Source organism: Nipponia nippon, unplaced genomic scaffold (assembly GCF_047370975.1).
Source record: "Nipponia nippon isolate SJK-2023a ecotype South Korea unplaced genomic scaffold, ASM4737097v1 scaffold_5, whole genome shotgun sequence".
NCBI classification, from domain to species: domain Eukaryota; kingdom Metazoa; phylum Chordata; class Aves; order Pelecaniformes; family Threskiornithidae; genus Nipponia; species Nipponia nippon.
Genome location: NW_028262369.1, coordinates 45539161 through 45563020, shown reverse-complemented (window position 1 = coordinate 45563020; position 23860 = coordinate 45539161). Strand labels below are relative to the sequence as shown.

The 23860-nt window shown below is 36.6% G+C and overlaps 1 protein-coding gene across 11 annotated transcripts in view; it reads left to right on the top strand.

Moving 5' to 3' along the window:
- PTPRC (protein tyrosine phosphatase receptor type C) overlaps positions 1 to 23640 on the top strand; it is a 65596-nt gene extending 41956 nt beyond the window's left edge. For all 11 annotated transcript variants that reach the window (XM_087731851.1, XM_087731850.1, XM_087731849.1 and 8 more), the window contains 23 exons: positions 42 to 188; positions 1051 to 1176; positions 2637 to 2792; positions 5682 to 5875; positions 8291 to 8351; positions 9100 to 9208; positions 10393 to 10424; positions 11601 to 11716; positions 12257 to 12347; positions 12444 to 12520; positions 12750 to 12786; positions 13225 to 13322; positions 14297 to 14422; positions 15901 to 16058; positions 16532 to 16667; positions 17380 to 17529; positions 17967 to 18057; positions 18425 to 18558; positions 19586 to 19720; positions 20046 to 20168; positions 20587 to 20765; positions 21425 to 21560; positions 22355 to 23640. In XM_087731851.1, the coding sequence (XP_087587977.1) occupies positions 42 to 188; positions 1051 to 1176; positions 2637 to 2792; positions 5682 to 5875; positions 8291 to 8351; positions 9100 to 9208; positions 10393 to 10424; positions 11601 to 11716; positions 12257 to 12347; positions 12444 to 12520; positions 12750 to 12786; positions 13225 to 13322; positions 14297 to 14422; positions 15901 to 16058; positions 16532 to 16667; positions 17380 to 17529; positions 17967 to 18057; positions 18425 to 18558; positions 19586 to 19720; positions 20046 to 20168; positions 20587 to 20765; positions 21425 to 21560; positions 22355 to 22627 (2885 nt within the window). In that variant the 3' untranslated portion in view covers positions 22628 to 23640. The remainder of the gene's footprint in view (positions 1 to 41; positions 189 to 1050; positions 1177 to 2636; positions 2793 to 5681; positions 5876 to 8290; positions 8352 to 9099; positions 9209 to 10392; positions 10425 to 11600; positions 11717 to 12256; positions 12348 to 12443; positions 12521 to 12749; positions 12787 to 13224; positions 13323 to 14296; positions 14423 to 15900; positions 16059 to 16531; positions 16668 to 17379; positions 17530 to 17966; positions 18058 to 18424; positions 18559 to 19585; positions 19721 to 20045; positions 20169 to 20586; positions 20766 to 21424; positions 21561 to 22354) is intronic.
- Positions 23641 to 23860: the final 220 nt, after the last annotated feature.

Genomic DNA, 23860 nt, shown 5'->3' with positions numbered 1-23860 from the left:
AGTTGTGAAAAATATTGATAAAACTCTTTTAATGTCTACAGATTCACTAGGCTTTACAGTATCAAATCGAACTTGTAAAGACCTGAACAATTTATCACCCAACCATAACTACAGCTGCAGTGGTACCATACATTTTTTTGAAGAGCATGTTGTCGACCAAACCTTCACCATAAGAACAGATTATGGGGGTAAGAATAATGCTTATTTTTGTTTTATGTTCCACATATTTCTGGAAAACCCTACCATGAGTCCCACTATCTGTGTTTCCTGGGGTTGAAGATATATTTTGAGCAGCATGCTCAGCCACTCTCAGGTTCTCCTGCAGCTCCTCCCGCCTGGTATCCTGCCCTTGTGGTTCTTTGAATGCAGTCGCAGTCTTCCTTTCCCTTTCCAGCCCCAGTCTCAGTCTTCCAGTCTGATGCCTTACTCTCCTTCTCTCAGAGATTGTGATTTTTTTTTTTTTTAAGGGTGAGAACATGGCCAAATGTAAGGAAGTTTGAATGGAGACAAATTAAAAAAAAAAGTGCAGGCGTAGTCAAAAACAAGCGTTAAATTCTTGATTTGAAGAAAGATGTAATACAATAATTGCAAAGAATGCCTCCAAATAAAATGACAATGTTCCAACATTGTCCTTGGAAATAGCTTAGCTTTTTTTTCTGAATTAAAAAGGAAATCAACCTAAATCAAGTAACCTGCAAATAAAAATTCAGGCAAAACATTTAAAGTTTGTTAAAATTGTAAGGAAATCAAAGCAATGTATCATATTTGGAAATGTTGGACAATTTTAGTAATATGTGATATTGTTGTATTCACCTCATCCTGAATTAATTAAATTTATGAAATTACTGTAATATGATGCTTTTACATATATTCAGTTTATACTTATGTATAATTTCTTTGAATGAAATAGACTACGAAAAATATTACATGTTGGTATCTTGCTTTAGTATCCAGTGAAATTTAATTGAATCAAAGTAGGTAAAAAGAGGAATATTCTGCATTTTCATTCAAACATTTCCTTCCCTCCATGTTATTTTTCTTTTACAACAGCTCCAGAAACACCAGAAAACCTTACAGTAGTGTCTCATGCCAGAAATGTATCAGTTAGTTGGAATGAACCTAGCGATATTTCAAAGGGTCCTATACATGGCTATAACGTGACGTGCAATGGCACATGTAAGTATATGTCCCTTCAGTATTAAATGATTCATTGCATGTTTTAATATTTACAGGGCACCAAGCATGATGCACTGTCAAACCATCTTGGAATCTCTTCAAACTGTGCAGAATTTTTTTGGTTTTTTGTACAAATGTTTCTTTCCTTTGAGATTGTTCCCGTTGAACCATATGGTTATTCAGTTTACTGTTTCAGGACGCAACTCTGTCACTCTTCAGTTCTCATGCTTGTATTAAGAATAAGTTATGACAAAATCATCACTTGCCTGATCAGTTTGTAGCATGGTGCTCTGTCTCAGAAAATGCTGCTGTAGCTGGTAATATATTCTCTGAGAAGACAGGGACCTGCCTTCTGAGTAACAACAATGTATGTAAAAGTCAGGGGTCCTAAGTATGGCAGTTAGCATATACATGTTTAGAAAGGTAAAGCCAGGTGGTTGTCTTCTACTAAATGGTCATTCTTTTCAGATATGCTGTTTTAGGCCACCTTACATTTAGGTGGATAAGTCTGTTATCTGTTATACTGGGACCATATTTTCCAGGTGTGAGCTTTTCTTCAAAACAAGGACTGGAAAATGATGTTTTGAAAATGAAGAGCCTGATACATGATTCCAGGAAATATATGTCAGGTTTAAGTTAGTCCTGGGTTAATTAATTCTTTCTGTTCACATACTTCATGTTTTGTAAACCTGGACTGCCACAGGAGCCAAAGGCTGTCATGCTCATGCACTCCCTAGATGTAAACAGTCTCTCCCATTCTCGATGCCCTGAATTTGACCACTACCCAAAAGGGTGGCAGCCCCATGCACCAGTTTCTGTGGTTCGTCTGGCTCGGCCAGTGTAGAAGACTGAGGTATTATGCTGGGGTGTGGGGAGCTCGCATCTAAAGCAGCCAGAAGGAAACATGGAAAGGCCGTTGCTCCCCAGTTCCCCAAGCCACCAAAGCCCCAGCTGCACTGTGGGTAATAGCTTTGCTCATGTTTCTTCTCGTGCAATTTCTTTCTGTCCTGCTTGCCGCTACCAAAAGCACATGACATCTCTTGCGTCATACCAGAGCAGACTTGCCCAGTGTGCATGAGTGACTTTTGACATCTGTCTATTAACCCCTTCCCAAGGTGAACACAGAAGAAAGTGTGAGCCTCTCTCTATCAATGTGCTTTATGTTAGTTTTTAATTACACCCATTTAAATGACATGCTGAGAAAGTAAAAAACAAAACAGAACAAAACGTCGACTTTCTACCCTTTTGCCCTTTTGACTGGGGAATATATTTCTTCCTCTTCCTGAGTCTTCACTTAGCATTAGTAAGCAAGACAAACCAACCACGTACAAGGTAATTAAAATAGAAGTACACATGACAGTGGTTTCAGGGAGCTCTGATGAAGTGTAAGAGTTCCTGTGCTCCTAACATAAATTTCATTAATTGCATTAATTAATTTCTTTTTTCATTTTTTCTTAAAGGGGGAGAACTTGTCAACGTGACTAACTTTACTTGCCTTGGATTAGAACCTTATGCCTCAGGTGTTGTATCTGTGACTCCATATACGATCAGCAAATATACAGGTGCAAAATATATGGGAAAAAACCAAACAGGTACCTTTAAAACAAAAGCAGGAGGTAAGTCTCTTGTTTGCTAACTGTTATGAACAAGGCTGATACTAACACAGGCAATATGTACTTTCCCATTGTAATTCATTATATTTTATATGTTATTACTATTAGCGAAGAAAGTGATTAACATTAAAAGAATTTTATTGACATTCATATAATTAGTGTTTCTTTTTTAATTACTTAATCTATTTTAAATTATGCATTTAGTATTGGTATTCTTATAGAGACTAGATTTAAAAAAAAAAAAATCTGCATTCATTTGAAATTCTTGATAGGGTTTGAGAAAGCATTATGTCCCAATCGAAAGAAAATATTCAAATTAAATAAAAAGAGAATGAAAAACATTCTTTTTTTCTTTGTGGCATGAAAGCTCCAAGGATGTACAGAATGTACCTTCTGTTCTGTAGCTGCCTGTTTGCTGAAAGCAGACCTGCATTACCCAGGCTACACCAATACCGATGTCTGTACCAGGTTTCGGTTAGTTTGGATGTACACGTACACAGTCGGCTTCTAAGACTCCACATTAGGTTAAAGCCGAATGTGTGCCAACCGTTGTGCTGTCAGAAAAGTCTGTGCACATTTTTGGGTATGCTTTCAAAAGCTTATCCCTGTCATCCTGATTCTTTGTTTTGCCATACATGTTCAACTGACAGAACTACAAGAAAAGCTAAAAAACCCCAAAAAACAACAGACTGCAGAGATTTTCAAGGAGTAATAGAGACACAGTCCTTTCTATTTTGTTGGGGCTTTTTCCCTCCCACCCTTTTAATCTTCAGATGTGAGCCTCGTACTGTTTCAATTCCTTCTTTGAGGAAAAAAAAACCAAACAAAACCAAACAAAAACAAACAAAAAAAACCCAAAACAAAACCACCCAAAACCCCATGTTTATCTAACTTCTTCCAGTACTCTTTTAGCTCTAGTTTCACCACTTCCAGATTCAGCTAATGTAGAGATACAGCTATAGGGAAACTATGACGGTTTATACCTGGTAAGATACTAAATTAGTATTTCCTCTGCTTTCACTGAATAAGGAAAAGATTTTTTTTTTTTAGTGAAAAATAGAATATTATTTTTGTGCTAGTAATGATAGTTTAAAGTGGTGATTCCCGCCCCTGCCCCCCCCCCCCCCCCCCCGCAGGAATAATGAAATCTTTGTTGCTTTTAGCACTCCTGAAAAGTGTGTAGAAATGGATAGATAAGAACATTAAATCTGACTGCTTTTTTTATTAAATGAGTTTCCGTAGAGATCTGGGAAATACAGGGGCTTCTGGCAGTCTATTGTCTTGAATTTCAATCCTATCCCTCTGTGGAATATACAGAGCTTTTGTATCCAGTTTTATAGACAATCCATGAAAACATTGGAATCTCCCTGTTCCTCTGGGTCATTGAGCTAACAAATTTTAGTTTATAACTGGAAGAATACAGGGATCAAAATTATCACCTGAAGCTCCATGGAAAACAAAAAGGTGGTAAATGAATTGATTGATAATGTAAACCATTTGATCTGAGACTTAACTGTAACAGAGATTGAAAAAATGTCTTTAATTTTTAGACATCCCTAATTTGATCATGATCATGTTTTTTCTCTCTGTGATGATCTAGTTTGAGCATAGTATATTTTGGAGCCCCCACTTTCTAGGGCTCCACTGATTTTAATAACTTGGGTGATGATTACAGTCCACAATATAAGTTTATGGGTCTGGAAAACAACCTCAGTTGCCTTATTTTTTGAGAAAATAACACGTTGCTTGCCTTCATGAATTAATGGTATTTATTAAACCTTCTTCAACTGTTACAACAGTTGATAACATGATCAAGCAGATAGTGGAAGAGTTTTAGGGCTTCTTGAACAAGAGAATATATCAGTAGAGCAAAACTCCTTGGAAGTAGAAAAAACCCTACGTTTTATAAAATATTTTTTTCATCTACAACAAACACATTCCCTCCAGAAATGTTCATTTTCTCCTTGTCACAGCTCTCTCAGTAGTATGCTGCATAGGAATCTAACAAATCTGCCCTGTGGATAAAAATGAGCAGATACGTTGTAACTGCACACTCAGCCAAGTAAAATATCCTGCCACTCCCCACGTGGGATATTTGATCTGCTCATAAAGCCTCACACATCTTAGCTCGTCACACGAAAAAAAAAAGCAGCTGCCTTTTACTTTTTTTTTTTTTTTTAATATGCTAGCTTGCAAATTGAAGTGATTTTGCAGAAAATTTCCATGGTGGTGTTCTACTGAAATGTGGCTAATGGAGCTGCCTTACGCAGAAGGTTATTTACTTTCTGAAAAGTTTTATAAGCTCTCAGTGAAAGGTCCCTTGGGCTGTGCCCCCAGTCTGAAACCCATTTGTTACAACATGCAAAATTAGAGTTAGAAAACACAGATTAGACTTAATAGATTCCTTGTCATTAAAAAGTAAAAAGTTTTTGTGGTTTTAGGCCAGTTTTAAGACAATGTGACACTTTAAGCAAAAGGATACTGTTCCAAATATTAAAATATACTAGTAACTCCTGGTAGGAAATTTCATTTACAGAAGTTTTGAAACATACACTTACACAGAAAACTGTTTGTTCCCCTGTCTTCTCTGTTGTCCCATATTTCTCAAATGAGAAAGTGATGTCAGACGCAAGAAAGACAGTGGCCATCATATTATCTTTGCAGCCTGACTGTCAGTAGAGCTCTGATGTTCTCAGCTTAGTTCAACTTCACACCTTTTCCAGTTCAGACAAGCCTATGGTTAACTCAAAATTGTTTTTATTTATCTTGTTAAATTTTAAGTATGAAATTATTAAGAGAGAAGATAACAAACAGACAGGAACACGTACAGCTGTTGAAATGTTTCATTTGAAATTATGAGAATGGAACCAGTAACACTTCTTTTGTGAACAGAACCAGAGCAAGTGACTGGTGTTAATGCAATATTGACAGCTGATAATGCTGTCCAAATTAAGTGCAACAGTCGACAAGTGTACGGACCAAAAAAGATATTTGAATTGACTTGGGAAAATGATGAACCAAAAGCGTCCAATTATTGTGATTTTAAAAAAGAAAATCTCTTGTACTTGACAAACTATACGTTTACGGTAAGTAGGCTTATCAAATTAAATCTGTAAAACATTGCTGTATTTTCATTGTTTAAGCATATTATACTTGGTTTTAGGAAAAAAGGCCAATATGGTGGCAGAGGAGTTAATCTATGGATCTGTAGGCCACAGATGTAAAGAAGTAGCTATTACTTCAGAAAAAAAATGCATATGTGCCTAGCCTATCAATCAATCCCTTGTGTGCCCACATAGGTTTTGACAGCATGAAAAATACAAGCTGAATAGATTGTTTGTACTTGGGACAGAGAGAAATTTGAGGTTTCCGTAAGTTTTGAAATAGTTTCTTAGGTATAACCGATATTTTAGTGTTTAAAACACATTTCATTTAGTGAATGTGTGACTGTCATGTCAATCAGAGGATAAATATGGGATTTAAGTCTTGAGATAATTGCTCAGAAATAAATTGTTCAGAATTTTTCACTGTGAATATTTTTGATGCTTCAGGGACTAGTTAGCGTAAAACAGTTCAGATCCTTTCGCATGTCCTTACATCAACCTTTTACAAGTCAGTCCTTGTTTCCATACAAATACATCATCCTCTGTTTACAAGCCTTACTTTCCTGAAGGCGTCCTGCTATTTTTTCTTCTTTCAGGCATTTCACCCTTTTGACATTTGTTGCTTGCAAAGCCAATAGTCTTGTGTGATCCCCTTAATGTGGCCAGTAGGAATACTTTTTCTGTCCTGATAGCTCCCCTCAGTAAAGTTTAGGTAAGAAAGTAACCAGTAGGAATGACAGGGTTTTATTACTTTTAAGAACCAGTTTCACTCATTTTCCACAATCTTTTCCTCTTTTCTCTGTGTTTTCCTGAGGAAATGCAGTATCAGAGAACTTGAGTAGTCTAGGTTTTGTTCCAAGGCTTTGTCAGTATTTTTCCAACATGTTCTGCTCAGAAAGCTTTTTATTTGGAAAATAAAGACAAGGTCCTGTAGGAGCAAGAGATGCTTGCATTGTGCCCATAGTACAAGACTCCTGCATTCTTGTAAGCTTTTTGTACACCACTTGCAGTGAGCAGTTTGCCTTACAAAAGAAATTGGCTTCTGCTTGGCTCTAAACTCTGGCTTCTGCTTCGAACTTATTTTGCCCAGTTCTTACTGGAAAAACAAAGAAAGCCTTATGGCCTTAACTAGTAATGAAAGGATTCTGGGTCAAGTTATGGAAGGCTCAAGAAGAAAACCCAGATCAACGCTGAGAGTTGGTGGATGTCACGATTCCCTTCTATCTGCACACTGAATTGTTCAGGGAATAAAGCAGGAGCCTACCCAGCATATGTTTTGGTTTAGTGATGTTTTGACCCCGACTGCTGCACTAGGTTTCTGGCTTTCACTATTTGAGAAACTTCTTGCTTGTTTTCTCTGCCACCTCTGCTACTCCTCTGAATGTTGCCACCTACCATGGCTTTCTTCCCAGCTGCAGAATTCAGAAACCACCAACCACCAACATTGGCCTTTTAGAGCTGGGGTGGGAGCTGGAGCACAGTCCTCTGAATCTTCAGGAGAGGTTTCTCTTAAGGGATTGGGTAGGCTCAGTAAGAACTCAGCCTGCAGTCAGCAATGGTGCTGAAAGCCTTTCTCCTTCCCTTTTGGATGATTTGCAACAGGAGAATATTACTAGTAAAATCACTATTATTCAATCCTGTTAGTATTCTCCACTGTTTAGTATTAAATCTTTAAGTTTAAGATTAATTTTTCTTCACAAGAAAAGCGTGAAATATTTGACATACAAACTTCAAGCTGCCTATTGGGTCTGACAGGAATTTCTATTAAGGAAATTTAAAAGATTGGATAAATGTAAAATATATTATGAAATATAAACACGTCTAAACCAAGTTAGTATTTTAACACCAGTTAAAGTACCCAAAAGTTAATGTTGCAAGAAAGCAGCTTATTTAAGTTTATTTTGGCTTCTATAATTTAACCTTTTATGAATTACTTCCCATATAGGAACTTGTATTATAAAGATCCAATTCAGTAGACTATTTGTATATTTACTGTTGAAGCAAATAAAATAATGATGTTTTATTACATGTTGCATGGGTATTTTTCAGATTTGAGAGATCTGATTGTGTTTTGACAAGAGATAAATTTGATATTTTCCTTGAGATACATCTGATTTTGATTTTATAAAATGTGTCTCCCATTTCACTAACTTTTTTTTCCAGCCATCTACATATTTTTGGATCTAGATCTTGCTGCAACTTAGGTGGAAACCTGAGCTGCACTATAAATGGCTATACAATAATTGACAGCAGATCCTGCTGGCAATGAGGTTGATTCATTGAAAATAGATGGATGTATTTTGAGTATCCGTTGTGCTTTGCTTTTAAAAAAAATTATGCAGAAACTTTTACTTGTTATATATTAACATCTCTATTATTCTCACCCACTGCATGCAGATCTTAGTGTGTAATGGAGAACATAAAGCGCAGCCAGTAAAGGGGAGTATAAGAACCAGATGTAAGTAAACATATGCAGCATTTTTACTTTTAGACTTCAGCATAGTATAGAGTAATTATCTAAATTGTGAATTCCATTACAATTGCTCCTAATTAAAAATCAAAACTGCCTGTTGTTATAGTTGATAGTTGATCTGCATTTGAAAAATAATATCCTCATTCAGCATTAATGTAACAGATGTTGACAAGTCATTGACCGTAATTCAGAATTATTACACAGCTGTGGTTTCTTCAGGAAACATTCAAATGCAACTAGAAAATCATTTCTCTAACTTAAATAATTCACTTTAGGATTATTCTCCTGTGTTCAGATCCTGCGTTTTCAGGAGCTGAACATCTGTGACTTGTCAGGGATTCCCAACTCCCAAATCAGGAGCAGCTGAGAGCTCTACTGCTCAGGTGTACAGGTCACACAGAACAGGAGACAACCATGGTAATGCTGAACCAGTGAGTGAGTTGTAGCATTTTGACAGGTGGACATGGAGAGTTTGAGTGAAAGTTTCTTTAATGACGAAATAAAATTCCCTCCTTTTCTGTGATCTTAAGAGTTTTTGGCACTTTGGAATAACAAATTTAAACTAAACACTCGAAGTAATTGTTTAATTCTTTTCACAAAAAAAAAATCAATGAGCCCTGGTTCCAGGAAGTATACAGATTTAAAAAAAAAAAAAAAAGGAAAAAAAGGAATTTTTAAATGCCATTAATTATGTATTCAAGAAATAATAAATTTATTCTTTTCCTGTTTCTAGATAATTCTAGAGCCCTGATTATATTCTTGGCATTCTTGATCATTGTGACATCAATTGCTTTACTACTGGTTTTGTACAAAATCTATGATCTTCACCAAAAAAAGCTTAGGTAAGCTTCATGTTTCTCTCCCTCTCTTATATAAATGGGGGGGGAGGCTTTCTGTTTTTCCACAAGATTTCCCAAAGGGTAATGCAAAAATGTTACAAGTTTGATATTTCATTAATACTGGGAAAAAACATCCTTGTACCTTTTAATCCTTTCAAAAGAAACTCAACTTTTGGTGGTTTGTCTTTGCTATATGCTTTTTCAGGGCACAGAAGAACTGATCTGCAAGAACAAAATGTTTTGTCACTAGTTTTGTGAAAAAATGTCCACAAATATCTGGAAAACCCTTCCTTCATGATTTAAGTTAAAAGTTATTAAAATAATGCACACTTTCTTGGAACTCTTTCAAATGCTTATTCACCCAAAACAATATCTCAGGGAGGGTTTGTTTATTATAGTCATCTCTAGGTAACTTGGCAGTTCTGTAGGACAGCGGATGGTGATAGAAGAATGGTCATTGCCTTCCCTGATGTCTGTGCCAGAGCTCTGGAAAGCCAGGCTGACTACTGCTATTGCTGTGAAGGCAGGTGGTGCAATGTGTGAGGGGGCATTTGCTGGTAGAGACGGAGGAGTTAGGGCAATTTCTTCAGAAACCTCTCAGCCCTCTGGCAACAGCAGAACTTGGGGACTCCACTCTTCCAACCCCTTTCCCCTCCCTGCTCTTCCCCTTAGAGGGACAAGGGGACACTTCTTGCCGAGATGTGAACTTTTATGCTTAGGGAAGCAAAACTAATTTTTGCTTGTATCGCTCCAGAGAGTCTGGCTTGTTCTTGGCTACTTAGCATTTAAACTTAATTTAATTATATTTTAGGTATGTGTTATTTTTTTGTCACTTATTTAGCAAGAGAAACAAATATGGTGTGAGCAGTCACTCCAGTGAAAAAATTAAAGACATGTTTGCTGCAGGTGATATGGACAAAATTATGCAAGCAGTAAAGGTGTTTGATGTGGTTCCCTTGTTTCTCCCCCTCAATGGTGGTTAGAGTAGGAAGACAAGGATCCCAACCACCTCTGTGTAGGGCCTGTAAGTCCCAGTTGTAGCACTCTGGTTTCACAGAGAGCTTGTAATGTGGTCTGCTGGTTATGAACAGTCTTGGTGTTCACATACAAAACTGCTTTTATTTAACTCATTATCGTATATATGTCTTACTAGTCAAAGCTTTTACAGATGCTTTTGCTTCTTACAGCAATTCTTCTGAAGGCGTGAACCTTGTTGCAGGTGAGTATCTTTACATATTTAGCAAGTGGAAATAAAATTAGTCACATGTCTTGCTGCCACCTTTGGATTGTTTACATTCTAGGTTGTATGCAGCAGTTACAGATATCAACATGGTAACACCTCATATGGAGAAAAAACAATACTTCAGTAAATGCATAGCAGAAGTATTTATACTTAAATGAACTGAAAGTTTATCAGTGTTTGAAAAACTCTTCTTTACTATTTAATTACAAACCCAATTTTGTTATCCCAGACAATGGTTGTGATATGTTTAATCCTAAGGGTAAGTCCAGAATCGAATACAGCTTCAACCAGAATTTCCCTTTCCTGTGCACCTTTTTCAAAGCATGAATTTAAACAAAGCCAGTTGTTTTTTACTGCAAAATTTTGAAGCCTTTCAAATCCCAAAGACTGAAACTGAACATTATGTGCAACTTTTTGCACAAGATTTCAAAGCCTATGAAGAAAGACTGAATCAGTCAATACCAGAAAGCCTCAAGAAAAAAATAATTTATGACATTCAAACCCACAGAAATTAACTACATTAAATGGGAAGTAATACCATGTTGATATTCAAATCCATTTGCTTAGACACACAGTGGTTAAAAAAAGAATCTTTTCAATGTAAATGAAAAATGAATAAATGTCTATTTAGAGATGTTAAAACTTGTTCAATCATTAGTTTATCATTAAAGACGATATTACAGATTATTGCAACGCAGACAGTAAATTGGAGAAAATTTGCAAAAGTAGACAATACATGTTGTTACATTTGTAGGTTGTTTGCACAGTAATCCATTTTACCACTAATGATAAATGACCAGAATTGAAGTACAGGGCAAAGCCATATAACCGTTGTGGGTGTTGGGACTGTTGCTGTGACCTGAATGTGACAATCGCCACTTTGTACAAGAGTGCTGTTAATGCAACGTCCCTGCCTCCTCCTGAGGTGTCTCCAGTCAGGCAGCAGAGCTGAACAAGTTCTGTTATTCCCAGGGCCTGTTCGCTCACAGCTGGCTTTGGCCACACCATTTTTCTGAAAAATAAACACGCTTAGTTAAAATAAAGAGGTTTGTCCTTTTGTTAATTTATCTGACAATTTGAGAATCATGTTTACTGAAATGTAATTTACGTTTTCAAAGTCAGTAATGAGAAATGTTCAACGTATTTACACAGTTAAAGATGATGACAGGCAACTTCTGAACATAGAGCCAATACCTTCGGAGCAATTGCTGGATATGTACAAGAGGAAGATTGCTGATGAAGGAAGACTTTTCTTGGATGAATTTCAGGTTTGTCATTGGCTCAGAATGTACCACAGATTTGTAGCCAGGTGGTTGGAAGAATTCTGTTCAAGAGCATGTTTGAAGTATATGCAGTGGTTATAAATAAATAAAAAAATAAGAATCTAGAAAATTGAGTGAATTGTCATTTAAGGTCAAATAGGCTTCAGTTAATTTTGCTGCCTCCTCATTATAAGATGATGGTACTTTTTTTTTTCCCTGAAGGTGTTTTTCAGCAGAAGTATAAAATACACAGTCCAAATACTTCTCATTCTAAAGTACCTTTTAAAGCATATTTTTAATACTCTCTCTTACTGCATAACCATGGGGATATAAATAATATATAATTGTGGAGATATATATTATTATATTTAGGAAAATGAAAATTGTTTATTTTCAATATAAGAAATATATGAAGTAATATTGTATGAAACAGAATGTTGTCTTCCAGACACAGTAGTACCAAATTTCTTTCATATGCATTTGATTGTAAGTAGAAGCTATTTTAAATATATGCTTACCTAATAAAAGAAACATTTTATTTTACAGAGTATTCCTAGAGTTTTCACTAAATTTTCCATAAAGGAGGCCAAAAAAAGCCATAATCAGAACAAAAACCGTTACATTGATATCCTTCCATGTGAGTGTTTGTGACAATTTTTGCATGTTCTATAAATATTTGTTTTCTCAGTACCTTGGGATAATATAATTATTTGGTTTTAAATTATTTAAACAGATGATCATAACCGTGTGGAGCTCTCAGAGATGGCAGGAGACCCAGGATCAGACTATATCAATGCAAGTTATATTGATGTGAGTGACTTCTACTTAAAAAACATCTCAGGCACTATTGAAGAAATTCTGTAGTCTGTACATTTCATGTGTCAAACACCTTTGAGGACTTCCGTTTGAGTTCTTTCCATCTTTCTAATGTATTCGGTATTATTGGACTGTTGCATATTGAATTTGTTTTTAAAGTTGCAAATCTTTTAAATTGTTCATGCTTCCTTTCTAAAAGTTGATAACATTGTACTTTTTACAGGGCTTCAAAGAACCAAGAAAATACATTGCTGCACAAGGTAATTTTAACCTTAAAAGAATATGTGCTTTCTTTATTCACCCATTTTTTGCTAGAGAGTAGTAAACAATATTAGTGAATTTAAAGAAAAATTGAAAATATGACATTTTGAAATTTAATATGAAAAAGTTGCCAATGAGTTTTTGCTTAGGGGATTTTGTAAAGATGAATAAATTGTACTTCAAAGGCAGATTTCTCATGATGTTTAATTTTATACCAAAAGTTTTCAGATTTCACAGCTATGGACTGAAGATATATATGAGACTTTTAAAATGTTGTAGCCTAATGGCAGCAGTCATAATGAAATCAAGTGTGTGTCTGTTATTTGCGTGATCTCTGGTTAGCTTTTCAGACTGCATGGCTAAGCAAGTCAAGAAGGCAAGTGTTTTTTCATGTAGCCACACTCTTTGAAAAACTCCCTTAAAATATCTCCTGCTAGGCCCCAAGGATGAAACCACGGATGATTTTTGGAGAATGATCTGGGAACAGAAGGCAACAATTATTGTCATGGTGACTCGCTGTGAGGAAGGAAAGAGGGTGAGAAATAGCCATCCATCCATCCATCCATCCATCCATCCATCCATCCTTCTCTCCATCTTTCTTTTGTCTGAAAACAGAAAGGGTTGCTGTGCTGTAGTGAATTACATTTTCTTCTTAGTACTTTGTTTTCATTCTTTACTGTTCTCTCATTGTGGCAGAACCTATGTTGGAAGGCATACCAAAGCAGTGTTGCCTTATGGGATTCCCAGTCTTATCAGAAAATGTCACTTTAGTCACAGCTCTAAGTAGCAGAGGATGAGCTTCCAAATTACAGCTAATAAATCCAGAAAAGGGGTCAAGGGAGAACTCTAGCTCCTCACAGACTTGTCATAAAAAGTATGGTTTGTATTTTTCTTCTGTCTATTATCTTCTGATATCCTGTCAATGCACTCAGTAAATCCTAGACAGAATTTTTTTTTTTTATCTATTGTCTTTGCCTTTCCTTTAACTAGAAGGTTGGGTGCTTCTGACTTGCTTTTCTTCCTTATTCCAGGTACAGCAGGAAGAAGGGGAACTGCTGTTTTAACTGCTTTTAAAGATGAAAAGGTTGTTAGCATGCAGATTTACAGCATCCCCAAGCTGATGTTATAGGCAGGCAGGAGCAACATCCCTCACTGAAGACTGAAAAAGAAAACATAGAAGTTACTACAAACTTTTCTACAGCCTTCGGGCAACAGCAACAGTAGCTGTTCACTTTTTCAACTAGCGTACAGGACTTTTTCCCCACTTTATGTTCCAGGTTAAATTCCATGGGCATAAACTTCAGGTCAGAGACATGAATTGTTGGATATTTGGAATTATTTAGCACTGACATCCTAAGCAATGACAGCCTTTTCAGGAGAGGACAAGACCTGTGAGAAGCGGGGAAAACTATACTGAGTTGCCGTCTATTTTAAATCACTCTTTCTTCTAGCTCTCAGCTCTCTGCCACTTTGCTGTCGTGCTGCTCACCTAACTTCATATCTTCATAGAACAAATGTGCCCAGTACTGGCCGTCAATGGAGAATGGCTCTGCAACATATGGCGACATCACTGTGAAGATCAATGAAAGTAAAACGTGTCCAGACTATGTAATTCAGAAACTAAACATCACAAACGTAAGTTGATTCAAAAGTGTAAGGCTGACTGGAATTTGAGTGTCTATTTGAAGTCTGTAGGTATTGTTGCGAGATCCTTTTAAGAGGAGAAGAGTCAGCTATCAATGGAAGATGCTCTGCTGTTTTTCCTGCAGCAACATATAGTTTAAGAGAAAACCTCTCAGATGTAGGTGTCATTCTTTACAAGAAATATGAGCTAGACATATATTTCCCAACTTAAAAATGTATTTTCCTTAGTACTCTGGAATCTACATTTAAGAGGAAACTGTTAATATGCTGTTAAATATGGAAAACTTAATACACTGTGGTTTCCTTAGATATTTAGCTTGTTCTTTAATACAGAAATTTTACTGTTTATGTGTATCTCAGCATAAGCTTCTGCAAGTAAAATCAATGTGACTCACAGAGCACCATTATCTACCCTCGTGATAATTGTACAGTGAGACAATTACAAATTCTAGTAATCTCAAGTGCATTTATAAACATAAGTGTTTTCAAGTTACCATTTGGCTATGTGTAGAATCATTAAGGCTGGTTAATTGCTCTTTTTTATACATCTGAAATGACATTAGTTGCTCTGTGCATAATTGAGAACAAAATTTGCCATCTAAGTCTAAATGCTCCTCTTAGGCCCTTTGCAAAAATATTTCAGTGAGGGTAAATGGAGCGTAAGTCATAGCTAAAAGCATTAAGACTCAAAGAGTAAATCTGCTGACAGATCTTCAGCAAAATAGTCAAGCAACAGACTCCACCCATCTTGATCCATGATTACAGCTGGAAATTTCTATTCTGCCGTCTCATGTTGCATTAAAATTTACTCAGGAAGTGATCTGATTAAAAGAAAGGTGTAAGTTATTGTGAAGACAGCGAGAATACCAGGATGTTAAGAATTAACTTTTAACAAAGACAGTGCTCCGTGACTAATCAAGTGATTTAAGACAGTCAGTCTCATAGAAAATCATAGGTTTTCTTGTATCTATTTCTAAAAGGTAGAAGTCTGAGTTTAAATTTCTTTTTTTTTTTTTTTTAAATCTGTTGTACCCTCAGCAGGCTACTCCTGGGAGACATAAGAGAATTACCAGTCTGTATCGCTTGAAGTAAGCAGAGCCATACACTGGCCAAGTTGCTTATGAATAGAGTGAGGAGACATGTTATGCTCTGGATCATAGGCTAATCTGAGAAAAATTATTTTTAGCAACACTTTGAACCTCCTGCTTGTCCTCCGTTGGAGTGATTGTGTATTCCTGATTCATGGATATTTTTAAATTAAAATTGAATATGAAAAATGTCATAACCTGGGAGGCCATTGGGGATACAACTTTACAGCACACTGTTTGAAATTTCTGTTTCAACATTTGATGACTACTGCCCTTATTTTTCTTCTGCTTTGTATATCTGCATTTGATTTTGGCTTCGTGTATGTATATATATTTAAAAAAAAACAAAACAAAACAAAACACACACTTCACTTTGTCCAGGGAAGAGAAAGGACAGCTGGAAGAGATGTCACTCATATTCAGTTCACAAGCTGGCCAGACCATGGAGTCCCTGAGGATCCGCATCTCCTTCTCAAACTCCGACGCAGAGTTAATGCTCTCAGCAACTTTTTTAGCGGCCCAATAGTGGTTCATTGCAGGTAAACATATATTATTCTTTAAAAATTTTGTTAATGTTAAATGAACTTGAAGTGCAGCTATTCAGAAAAGGGAGCTGGCAAAGGTATTTGGCTGATCCCAAATTTTGTGACTTGATTACTTGAGAGTGAAGCAGCCAAAGATGCATAAAAAGGCTTGTTTTCTGAAGGATATTCAGGTCAATAAAATCTAAGGATACATAGGCTTTTGGAAAGAAGCCAGATAAATGTTGGGCTATGCTGGCTATAAGCACCACATTTGGCAGTTTTGGCCTTACTTTCATTAAAAGATATTTAAAATACAAACTCATAATTGTTTCTGTTGCCAGTTAATTTACAGCAAAACTGTTTTCAGTTGCTTTATATTCCTTTGATACACATCTTCACTTTCGCTTTCTTACTGACTGCTCCCCTCTCAGAGTAGGACTGGGAGATGCCATTCCTTCTCAATAACGAAATCCCTTTGTGCTTTGCAGTGCCGGTGTTGGGCGTACCGGGACATATATAGGAATTGATGCCATGCTGGAGGGGCTGGATGCAGAAGGCAGAGTGGATGTTTATGGCTATGTTGTGAAGCTGCGTAGACAGCGGTGCCTCATGGTTCAAGTAGAGGTATCTCGCTGAAACTGCTGTCACTTAGAACTCTCCTTTGCTAGGGCTTCATCAGTATTTCTTGAAGTGCACTGTTCAGTCCTGGGTACTGCTACAGTGCAGTTGAAGTCGTTCATAGAAAATACAGCTCTGAAAAATATTAAGAGAGAGAAAAACTTCCAATGCAGTTTTTCAGTTTTAGAAGCTTTAGCTTTTTAATTTTAGGTTTATAAAAAAAAGAAGCCAAGAAGAACATTTTAGATTTGATAATCCAGCTTTTGGCATACAATTCACAAAGGCAAAATTGAACTTGCAAATCAAACTCAGTTTTCAAATTCTAAAAGCTGTCTGTCTAGGTGGGATTTTCACTTGAGTTGAGAGTACAACAAAAGTTACGGACTTATGTAATGCATGTTTTTAAGTTATCTAAGCGTTTTGCAAATCTTTCAAATCTCAATTGCATATTTCTTGAATGACATTACATTTATTTGCAGAACACATTTCGTCCAGCACACCAAATGTGCTCCAAAATGTCTAATTTGGAAGCCACTCTGATTTTTAATACTTCTATTTAATGCCTATTTAAGGTTAATGCTTAATAATATTAACACTAATAACATCATGGGAGTAATAGTTTCTTATAACGGTTTTATAAAGTGATATGTATTGGGTTTTTTCTTTTTTTTACTCTTTAATAACTTCATTTTCAAACCCTTCAAATGGGAAACACCAGTCACAGTACATCCTCATCCATCAAGCGCTAGTGGAATACAATCAGTATGGAGAAACAGAGGTCAGTCTCTCAGAACTGCATTCCTATCTTAACAATCTGAAAAGAAAAGATCCTCCAAGTGATCCTTCTCTGCTGGAGGCAGAGTTTCAGGTAAATAAGCATTGCATTTGAGGGCCCTTACCTCCCACTTACATTAGAAAGTGCCTTGCACAACAGTCATGAGATAGAGATGCCATACATAATAGATCACTTCTGTGCTGTTTTGTTTCTCTGGCACAGAAACAGTTTCTTTATCTTCATGAAAAAAAGCTGTAAATTAATGAAATTTTATTCCTGCTTTTGATGTTAATATTTTTGACAAAGATGGGGAACATAGAACGATTACTTGTGTCTATGTGCATGATTTCCTGTGCCATCATACATGGTATAGCAAGCATTTTTAAACTGTAGTCCAGATGTGTCCAAAGTTTAAATAATTAAAGAAGTGAGGCACTGGGAGATGGAGACTGAGTGTGGGTGTCCAGAGGGGACAATGATTCCAGGAACCATTTCAATCAAGCATAATACCAAACATCCTCTTTCTTTAGAGATTACCTTCCTATAAGGGGTGGCGGACACAGAACACTGGGAATCGTGATGAAAATAAAAGGAAAAATAGGAATGCCAACATAATTCCATGTAAGTATTTTCCATGAACCTTCCCTTATTTTATGTTATCTTCTGTAAGAAAACCTACTACATTTTGAAAAAAATGAGAACAGTAAATTACCTTACTGAGATGTATTTGATTGACTAATTTTCTCAACACTGTAAAATTAGAAACTTCTCATAGTGTTTTAGAAAAGAAGAGATGAGTTTTTAAAAATGTGAATTATTGGGAGTGTTTACGTTTATTTCAAATAAAGTGGCCTTTGGTCTGCAGTCCGTTGTGAAAGAACTGGCCTTTTTCTATCTATTTTCCCCCCTGCACATGCAGGGACAGCCCTCCTCTAAAGCTATACCTGAGCGGCAGTGTGGCATGACGGTGACACTTTGTCTCATGCAGATGACTTTAACCGAGTGCCCATCAGGCACGAAGATGAATGCAATAAAGAATGTGAACATGATTCAGATGATTCCTCAGATGAGGACAGCGACTGTGAGGAATCAAGCAAATACATAAATGCTTCCTTCATAACTGTAGGTATTTAGAGGATGCATTATAAGTATTTCATAAGCTTTCAGCTAAAACTGTATTCTAGCTTGAGCTCTTATTCTCTTATTGGCTTCACCAATAGAATAGGATTTACCTGAATAAGGGAAAAAGATCTGAGAGTCGATTAGCAAATCCATTCATAGTTTTAATCATTAAAATCTTCTACATTTTGCTACGGTAATAAGATGAATTTTTTTCCCTTACATGGTCTTAGACTGTGCAATCTCAAATAGTGAGACTAAACATAGAAACACTTTTTTTTTTTTTTTGCGTGTGTGCGTGTTATGTTTAAAATCAACAGCTTTCAGACTGGCCTCATGATAACGTGTATTTCTGTTAGTGGGCATCTGCCCACGTACAAGTTGATCCATATTAATATTTTCCCTGTTAGCAAAATGTGAGTATAGTTATTCACATATACAAAACCCTACTAGTGAAAATTGGGGCCATCATTTTTTTGGGATCATATATACCTCCAAAAGAAGAAGAGCAGTTATTGGTCACTAATGAAGTAACTGATTTTAATGGAATTGCTAGCTGAATTTGATTTATCTGAAACCTTTAAAATGCTGCACAGTTAGGATATCTATTCAGAGTAAATCTCATTTTACTTTTGGGTAGCTCAGTGTGAACTGACTGGTGCACCAACTTTGTGTGGTGTAAACTCAATTTCCTAGTGGTCAAATTAAAGAGCTGTGTAGAATTAAATGTTTTAGCCCTTAAAAATATGCTTTGCAGAAAATGGCAGGTTGAGGTCTCACCCACCGCAGCATGAGTACACCTTGTTGTCAATCTGGAAGTGATACTGTTGGGAGGATTGAGTTTAATATCATTTGGCTCGTAGAATTCCTGTAAGACCATTGCCTATTGTGATAGGCGTATTTTCCCTATAAACAAAAGGCTTCATTAGTCTGTTTCAATGGGTAATCTTTAAATGACAATGAGTTCTGTTTCTTGACAATCACATTTCAACTGAATTTAAGAAAAAAATAGTAAAAAAATCTTTTATAGGGTTACTGGGGTCCGAAAGCCATGATTGCAACACAGGGACCACTGCAGGAAACTATTTCTGACTTCTGGCAAATGGTCTTCCAAAGAAAAGTCAAAGTCATTGTTATGCTGACAGAGCTGAAAGAAGGAGATCAGGTGAGGGCGTCATCTTCGCACTGACATATTAAGGGTCCTCTATATGCAAAGAAAACACTGCACTGCAGTCTCTCATTCCCATCCTCCAGTTAAGCGTGTTTCATAGGATGAGGAATTTGGTTTTCTGATATAATTTGTTCTATTATTTACCTTCTTAATTTACTTTCTAATGAATTTTTGAGGGGAAGAGTGTATGATGCTATATTTTAAAATACAATGACACTCCTACTACTTTAAAGTCAATACATTCTGTAAGTGCATGTGGAAGATAAAATAAAAGGAGGTTTGAATGGTAAGCACTGACTTGTACTTTTATCCATTTTAGGAACTCTGTGCACAGTACTGGGGAGAAGGAAAACAAGTGTATGATGGCATAGAGGTTCAAATGACAGATGTCAACTGTTGTCCTAGCTATACCATACGTGCATTTGATGTTACACATCTGAAGGTAAAAGTTTCTTTGCAAATTCCAAAAGGAAGTTTTACATTTGTTTCCCTGTTATAAACTTAGCCTAAAGAAAGAGAAGGGACAGTTCCCACTGCACTTGCCTCCTGCTCCAAGAAATGGAAATATTTTTCTCTTCCAGACCAGCAGCCAATCATGATAAATGCTATAAATTAGCTCAAATTTCCCATTTAGTGAATTGCTGAGATGGTGGTAGTGGAGCCTCAGGAGATCAGCTGTCTTTTGTACTTTGAGCAAAGCTTGGATGTCTACCTACCTCATATTCATGAGGTAGAACTCACATCGCCATGCAGTTCCTCAGGAATATATTTTTTGTCTTGCAAATCAGCTGCAATAGATGTACTACATGAATCTTTATTTTAACCTCAGCATTGACTACATCTCCACTGCTGTTTTTCAGACAAAAGAAACACAGAAGGTGTATCAGTATCAGTATCACAAGTGGAGTGGCTTGGATGTTCCAGAAAACCCCAAAGATTTAGTCAGCATGATTCTCAACCTTAAACAAAAAGTCCCAGCCAGACCAGTCACTGAAGACAATAGGAGTACCCGCAGCGTCCCGCTCGTCATCCACTGCTGGTGGGTCTGAATTCAGCACGTACCTTAACCTAGCTCGAAGTTCTGCATATATGTAGCAACCACAATTTTGGGATGCCAGCCTTTTCCCACAAGGCTTTCTATGTGTCTGGAGACTCAGCTCTCCCTAGAAGATTCCTTGAATTGCTCAAGCTTGACCTTTTTGATTGTAGTGCTGAAAAGTGAGCACACTTCTCTTTGGCAAGCGAGGGAGTGGAGTAGGTGGCTCTTGCCCAGTACGCATATTTTGAGATGAAATACTAGGTCAGAGTGCTCTTGTAGCATACTACTAATAAGGATCCAGCAGAGCTTTTAGGTTTATCTCTTGCTCCAGTACATAAGGCCACTTTTTTAGGACCATTTCCAGGAATAGCCTTGCATACTAAACCAGAGGATAATCCTGCTAACAATTGTTGAGACTGTAAGTCTGAAGCTTCTGATTTCTCTCTTACCCCTTAAGTGGCCACATGAGATCCAGGTAGCCTCTAGATAAACTTGTGTGTGTCCTACAGATATTCTTAATTGTAACAATTTCAGTGCAGTAAAAAATGTTTTGGAAGTGTAATTCATTATGCGGACTTTGAAATAAATCTAATATTTAGTCAGAGGACTTGCTGATTTTCCATTTTAAATTTACATGTACATTTTACATCATCTTCTAGTGATGGATCACAGCAGACTGGTGTATTTTGTGCTTTAATGACCCTCTTGGAAAGTGCAGAAGTAGAAGAAGTAATAGATGTTTTCCAAGTAGTGAAAGCTCTTCGTCGCACCAGGCTCGGAGTGGTCTCCACCTTTGTAAGTAAATCTTGTGAATTACCAGAAAAAAATTATGAGATTACTTATCATGGGCACTAATATCCTCGTAACCTTGCTCATCTTTTCTGCGTAGGGAACGCTAGTTCTAATCAGGGCATTCACAGCCACTCGCCACTACTTGGGAATTGGCCATTACTGATAAAAATGAAGGAGTCTGTGAGATGTCCAGAGCTGCAATTCTATAACACCTTTGTGGAAGGGTGCATATTATAAAATTAAAAATTACATAAACTGGTGTTTCTGCAGTTGCTTTGTGGATGTACGTGTACAGTGTCCCTTAACTTCTGCCGAGCTGGGAGGCTAACTCCATTTCACAGGCTGGCAGCCATCGACCTGTTTCATTTAAATCACTCCAGAAGAATTGTGTCTTTGTAGCATACACTGTGTATTTACTAACAAACCAGACCCAGCTGTCATTGATATGAGGCAGGTTATTAGATGACTTTCCTAGACTCCTTACAATACGTGTTGTTTACAACTTAGGTACTCTAAAAAACATGGTTTTGGGACTTCGTGAACCAAGAGGGTACTGAGTGACTCAACTTGGAACGTCTGATGTGGGCAGTTACAGAGACATTACATACACATGAAATCAGAATAAACCATAGAAGCAACACTCTGTATGCCAAAAACTGTGGAAGCTGCTTCATACAGTCTTGCATGTTCAACTACATGTTACATTTCTAAAACATAAGAAAACAGAGAAAGAATGGGTTTATTCTTGGGCTCTGAGCATTATCAATTCATACTAACTTTTTCTCTTTATATTTAAGGAACAGTACCAATTTCTGTATGACACCATTGCCAGTACCTACCCTGCACAGAATGGACAAATAAAGAAGAACAGCCAGCAGGAAGATAAAGTTGAATTTTGCAGTGAAGTAGAAAAAACAGATCAGGAAACTGATTTGATCACTATTGATCTTACCCCATCAATGCCAGAGGAAAGTGAGCCTTCTGAAGTATGTGATGATTCTAAGGCTGCAGATAGCACTAAGGGAACAGAAAGCTCAACAAATGGCCCCACAACTCCAGTTCTAACTTAGAGGCTATACTAAAAAAATAACTGCTTTTTCATGTGCAAAAAATCTTAAACAAAATAAGTGTAAGATGTCCTCCTCTTCCCACCTTTTCTTTTTTGAAAACATTTACTGTTATATCAGTTCTTCAAAGGTACAAATACGAAGGAATACTTGAAACTTGTAGAGAGTGACAAAGAACTGTGAAAGTTTAATTTTTTTGTAGATTTACATTTAAAACTTCTTCAGAAAGCTTTTCACTATTTTTATACTTTTTCTTTTAAAAATATGTACACTGTAATACTATGCTGAGCAGGGGGAAGGGAATTTTTTTATTTCTGTACCAAGATGAAAAGCAACTCAGGACAAGATTAGTGTGTTGCAAAAACAGATCTGTTTTCAAAACTCTTAGCAAGAAAATTAATCTACTTGGTAAGCATATATTCTAGCATTTCAGGAGTGCTGACCAAGTACTGCTTTAATAATACTCTGTGGAACGTGTGGGACACTGCCAAACAGTTCTAAGAGCTTATCATTTACATCATGTGGCAATTCCAAGGAATTCAGACTTAGGGAGAATCTATAAGTCCTCCCGTATCAATGTGGAATAGAAATTTTTGCATTTTTCTAACTTGCCTCAAGGTGTCCTTGTTGCTCCACATATATTAATCTGAGATTTCAATGTCAGACTCAAAGAAGAGTTTGGAGATTGGTGTTTGAATGATTGGTGTTTGAATGATTGCAATGATTCTGATAGAAAACACATTCTGTTTCTCTTAGAGCTTAAAATACTGTGTGCTTGCACATCTATTTCTTATGCTTACTGTTATTTAAAGGGACTGCTTCCATGAATGCATCTGACGTTTTCAGAATTGGAAAATACTTAGATGCTTTTCCTCCAAACCTTGTAGATTTTAATTGGATTTTTTTTTTCCCCTCATTATGAGTTTTTGTATGTTACAGTTGTGGTATTTTTACTACTTCTTGCTGGATTTTAGCCTACTGTTTGTTTTTAGAACAAATAAAAAAGTTAATTAATAGTTGACGAGGTGGAAATTATTTTGTTCTATTTGACTCTGCAAATGGATCATTTTCTTCTAAATGCACAAGATCTTGTGCTAGCCCATACATGGATAAAATTTACAAATTTCAGTAGGAAAACACACCATTTAATTCTTATAAAACTGTGTGTGAGCCCAGGTAAGTGTCATGATTCTCTCATTACAGAGGAAGGAAACATAATTTTTCTTTTGCTTGAAG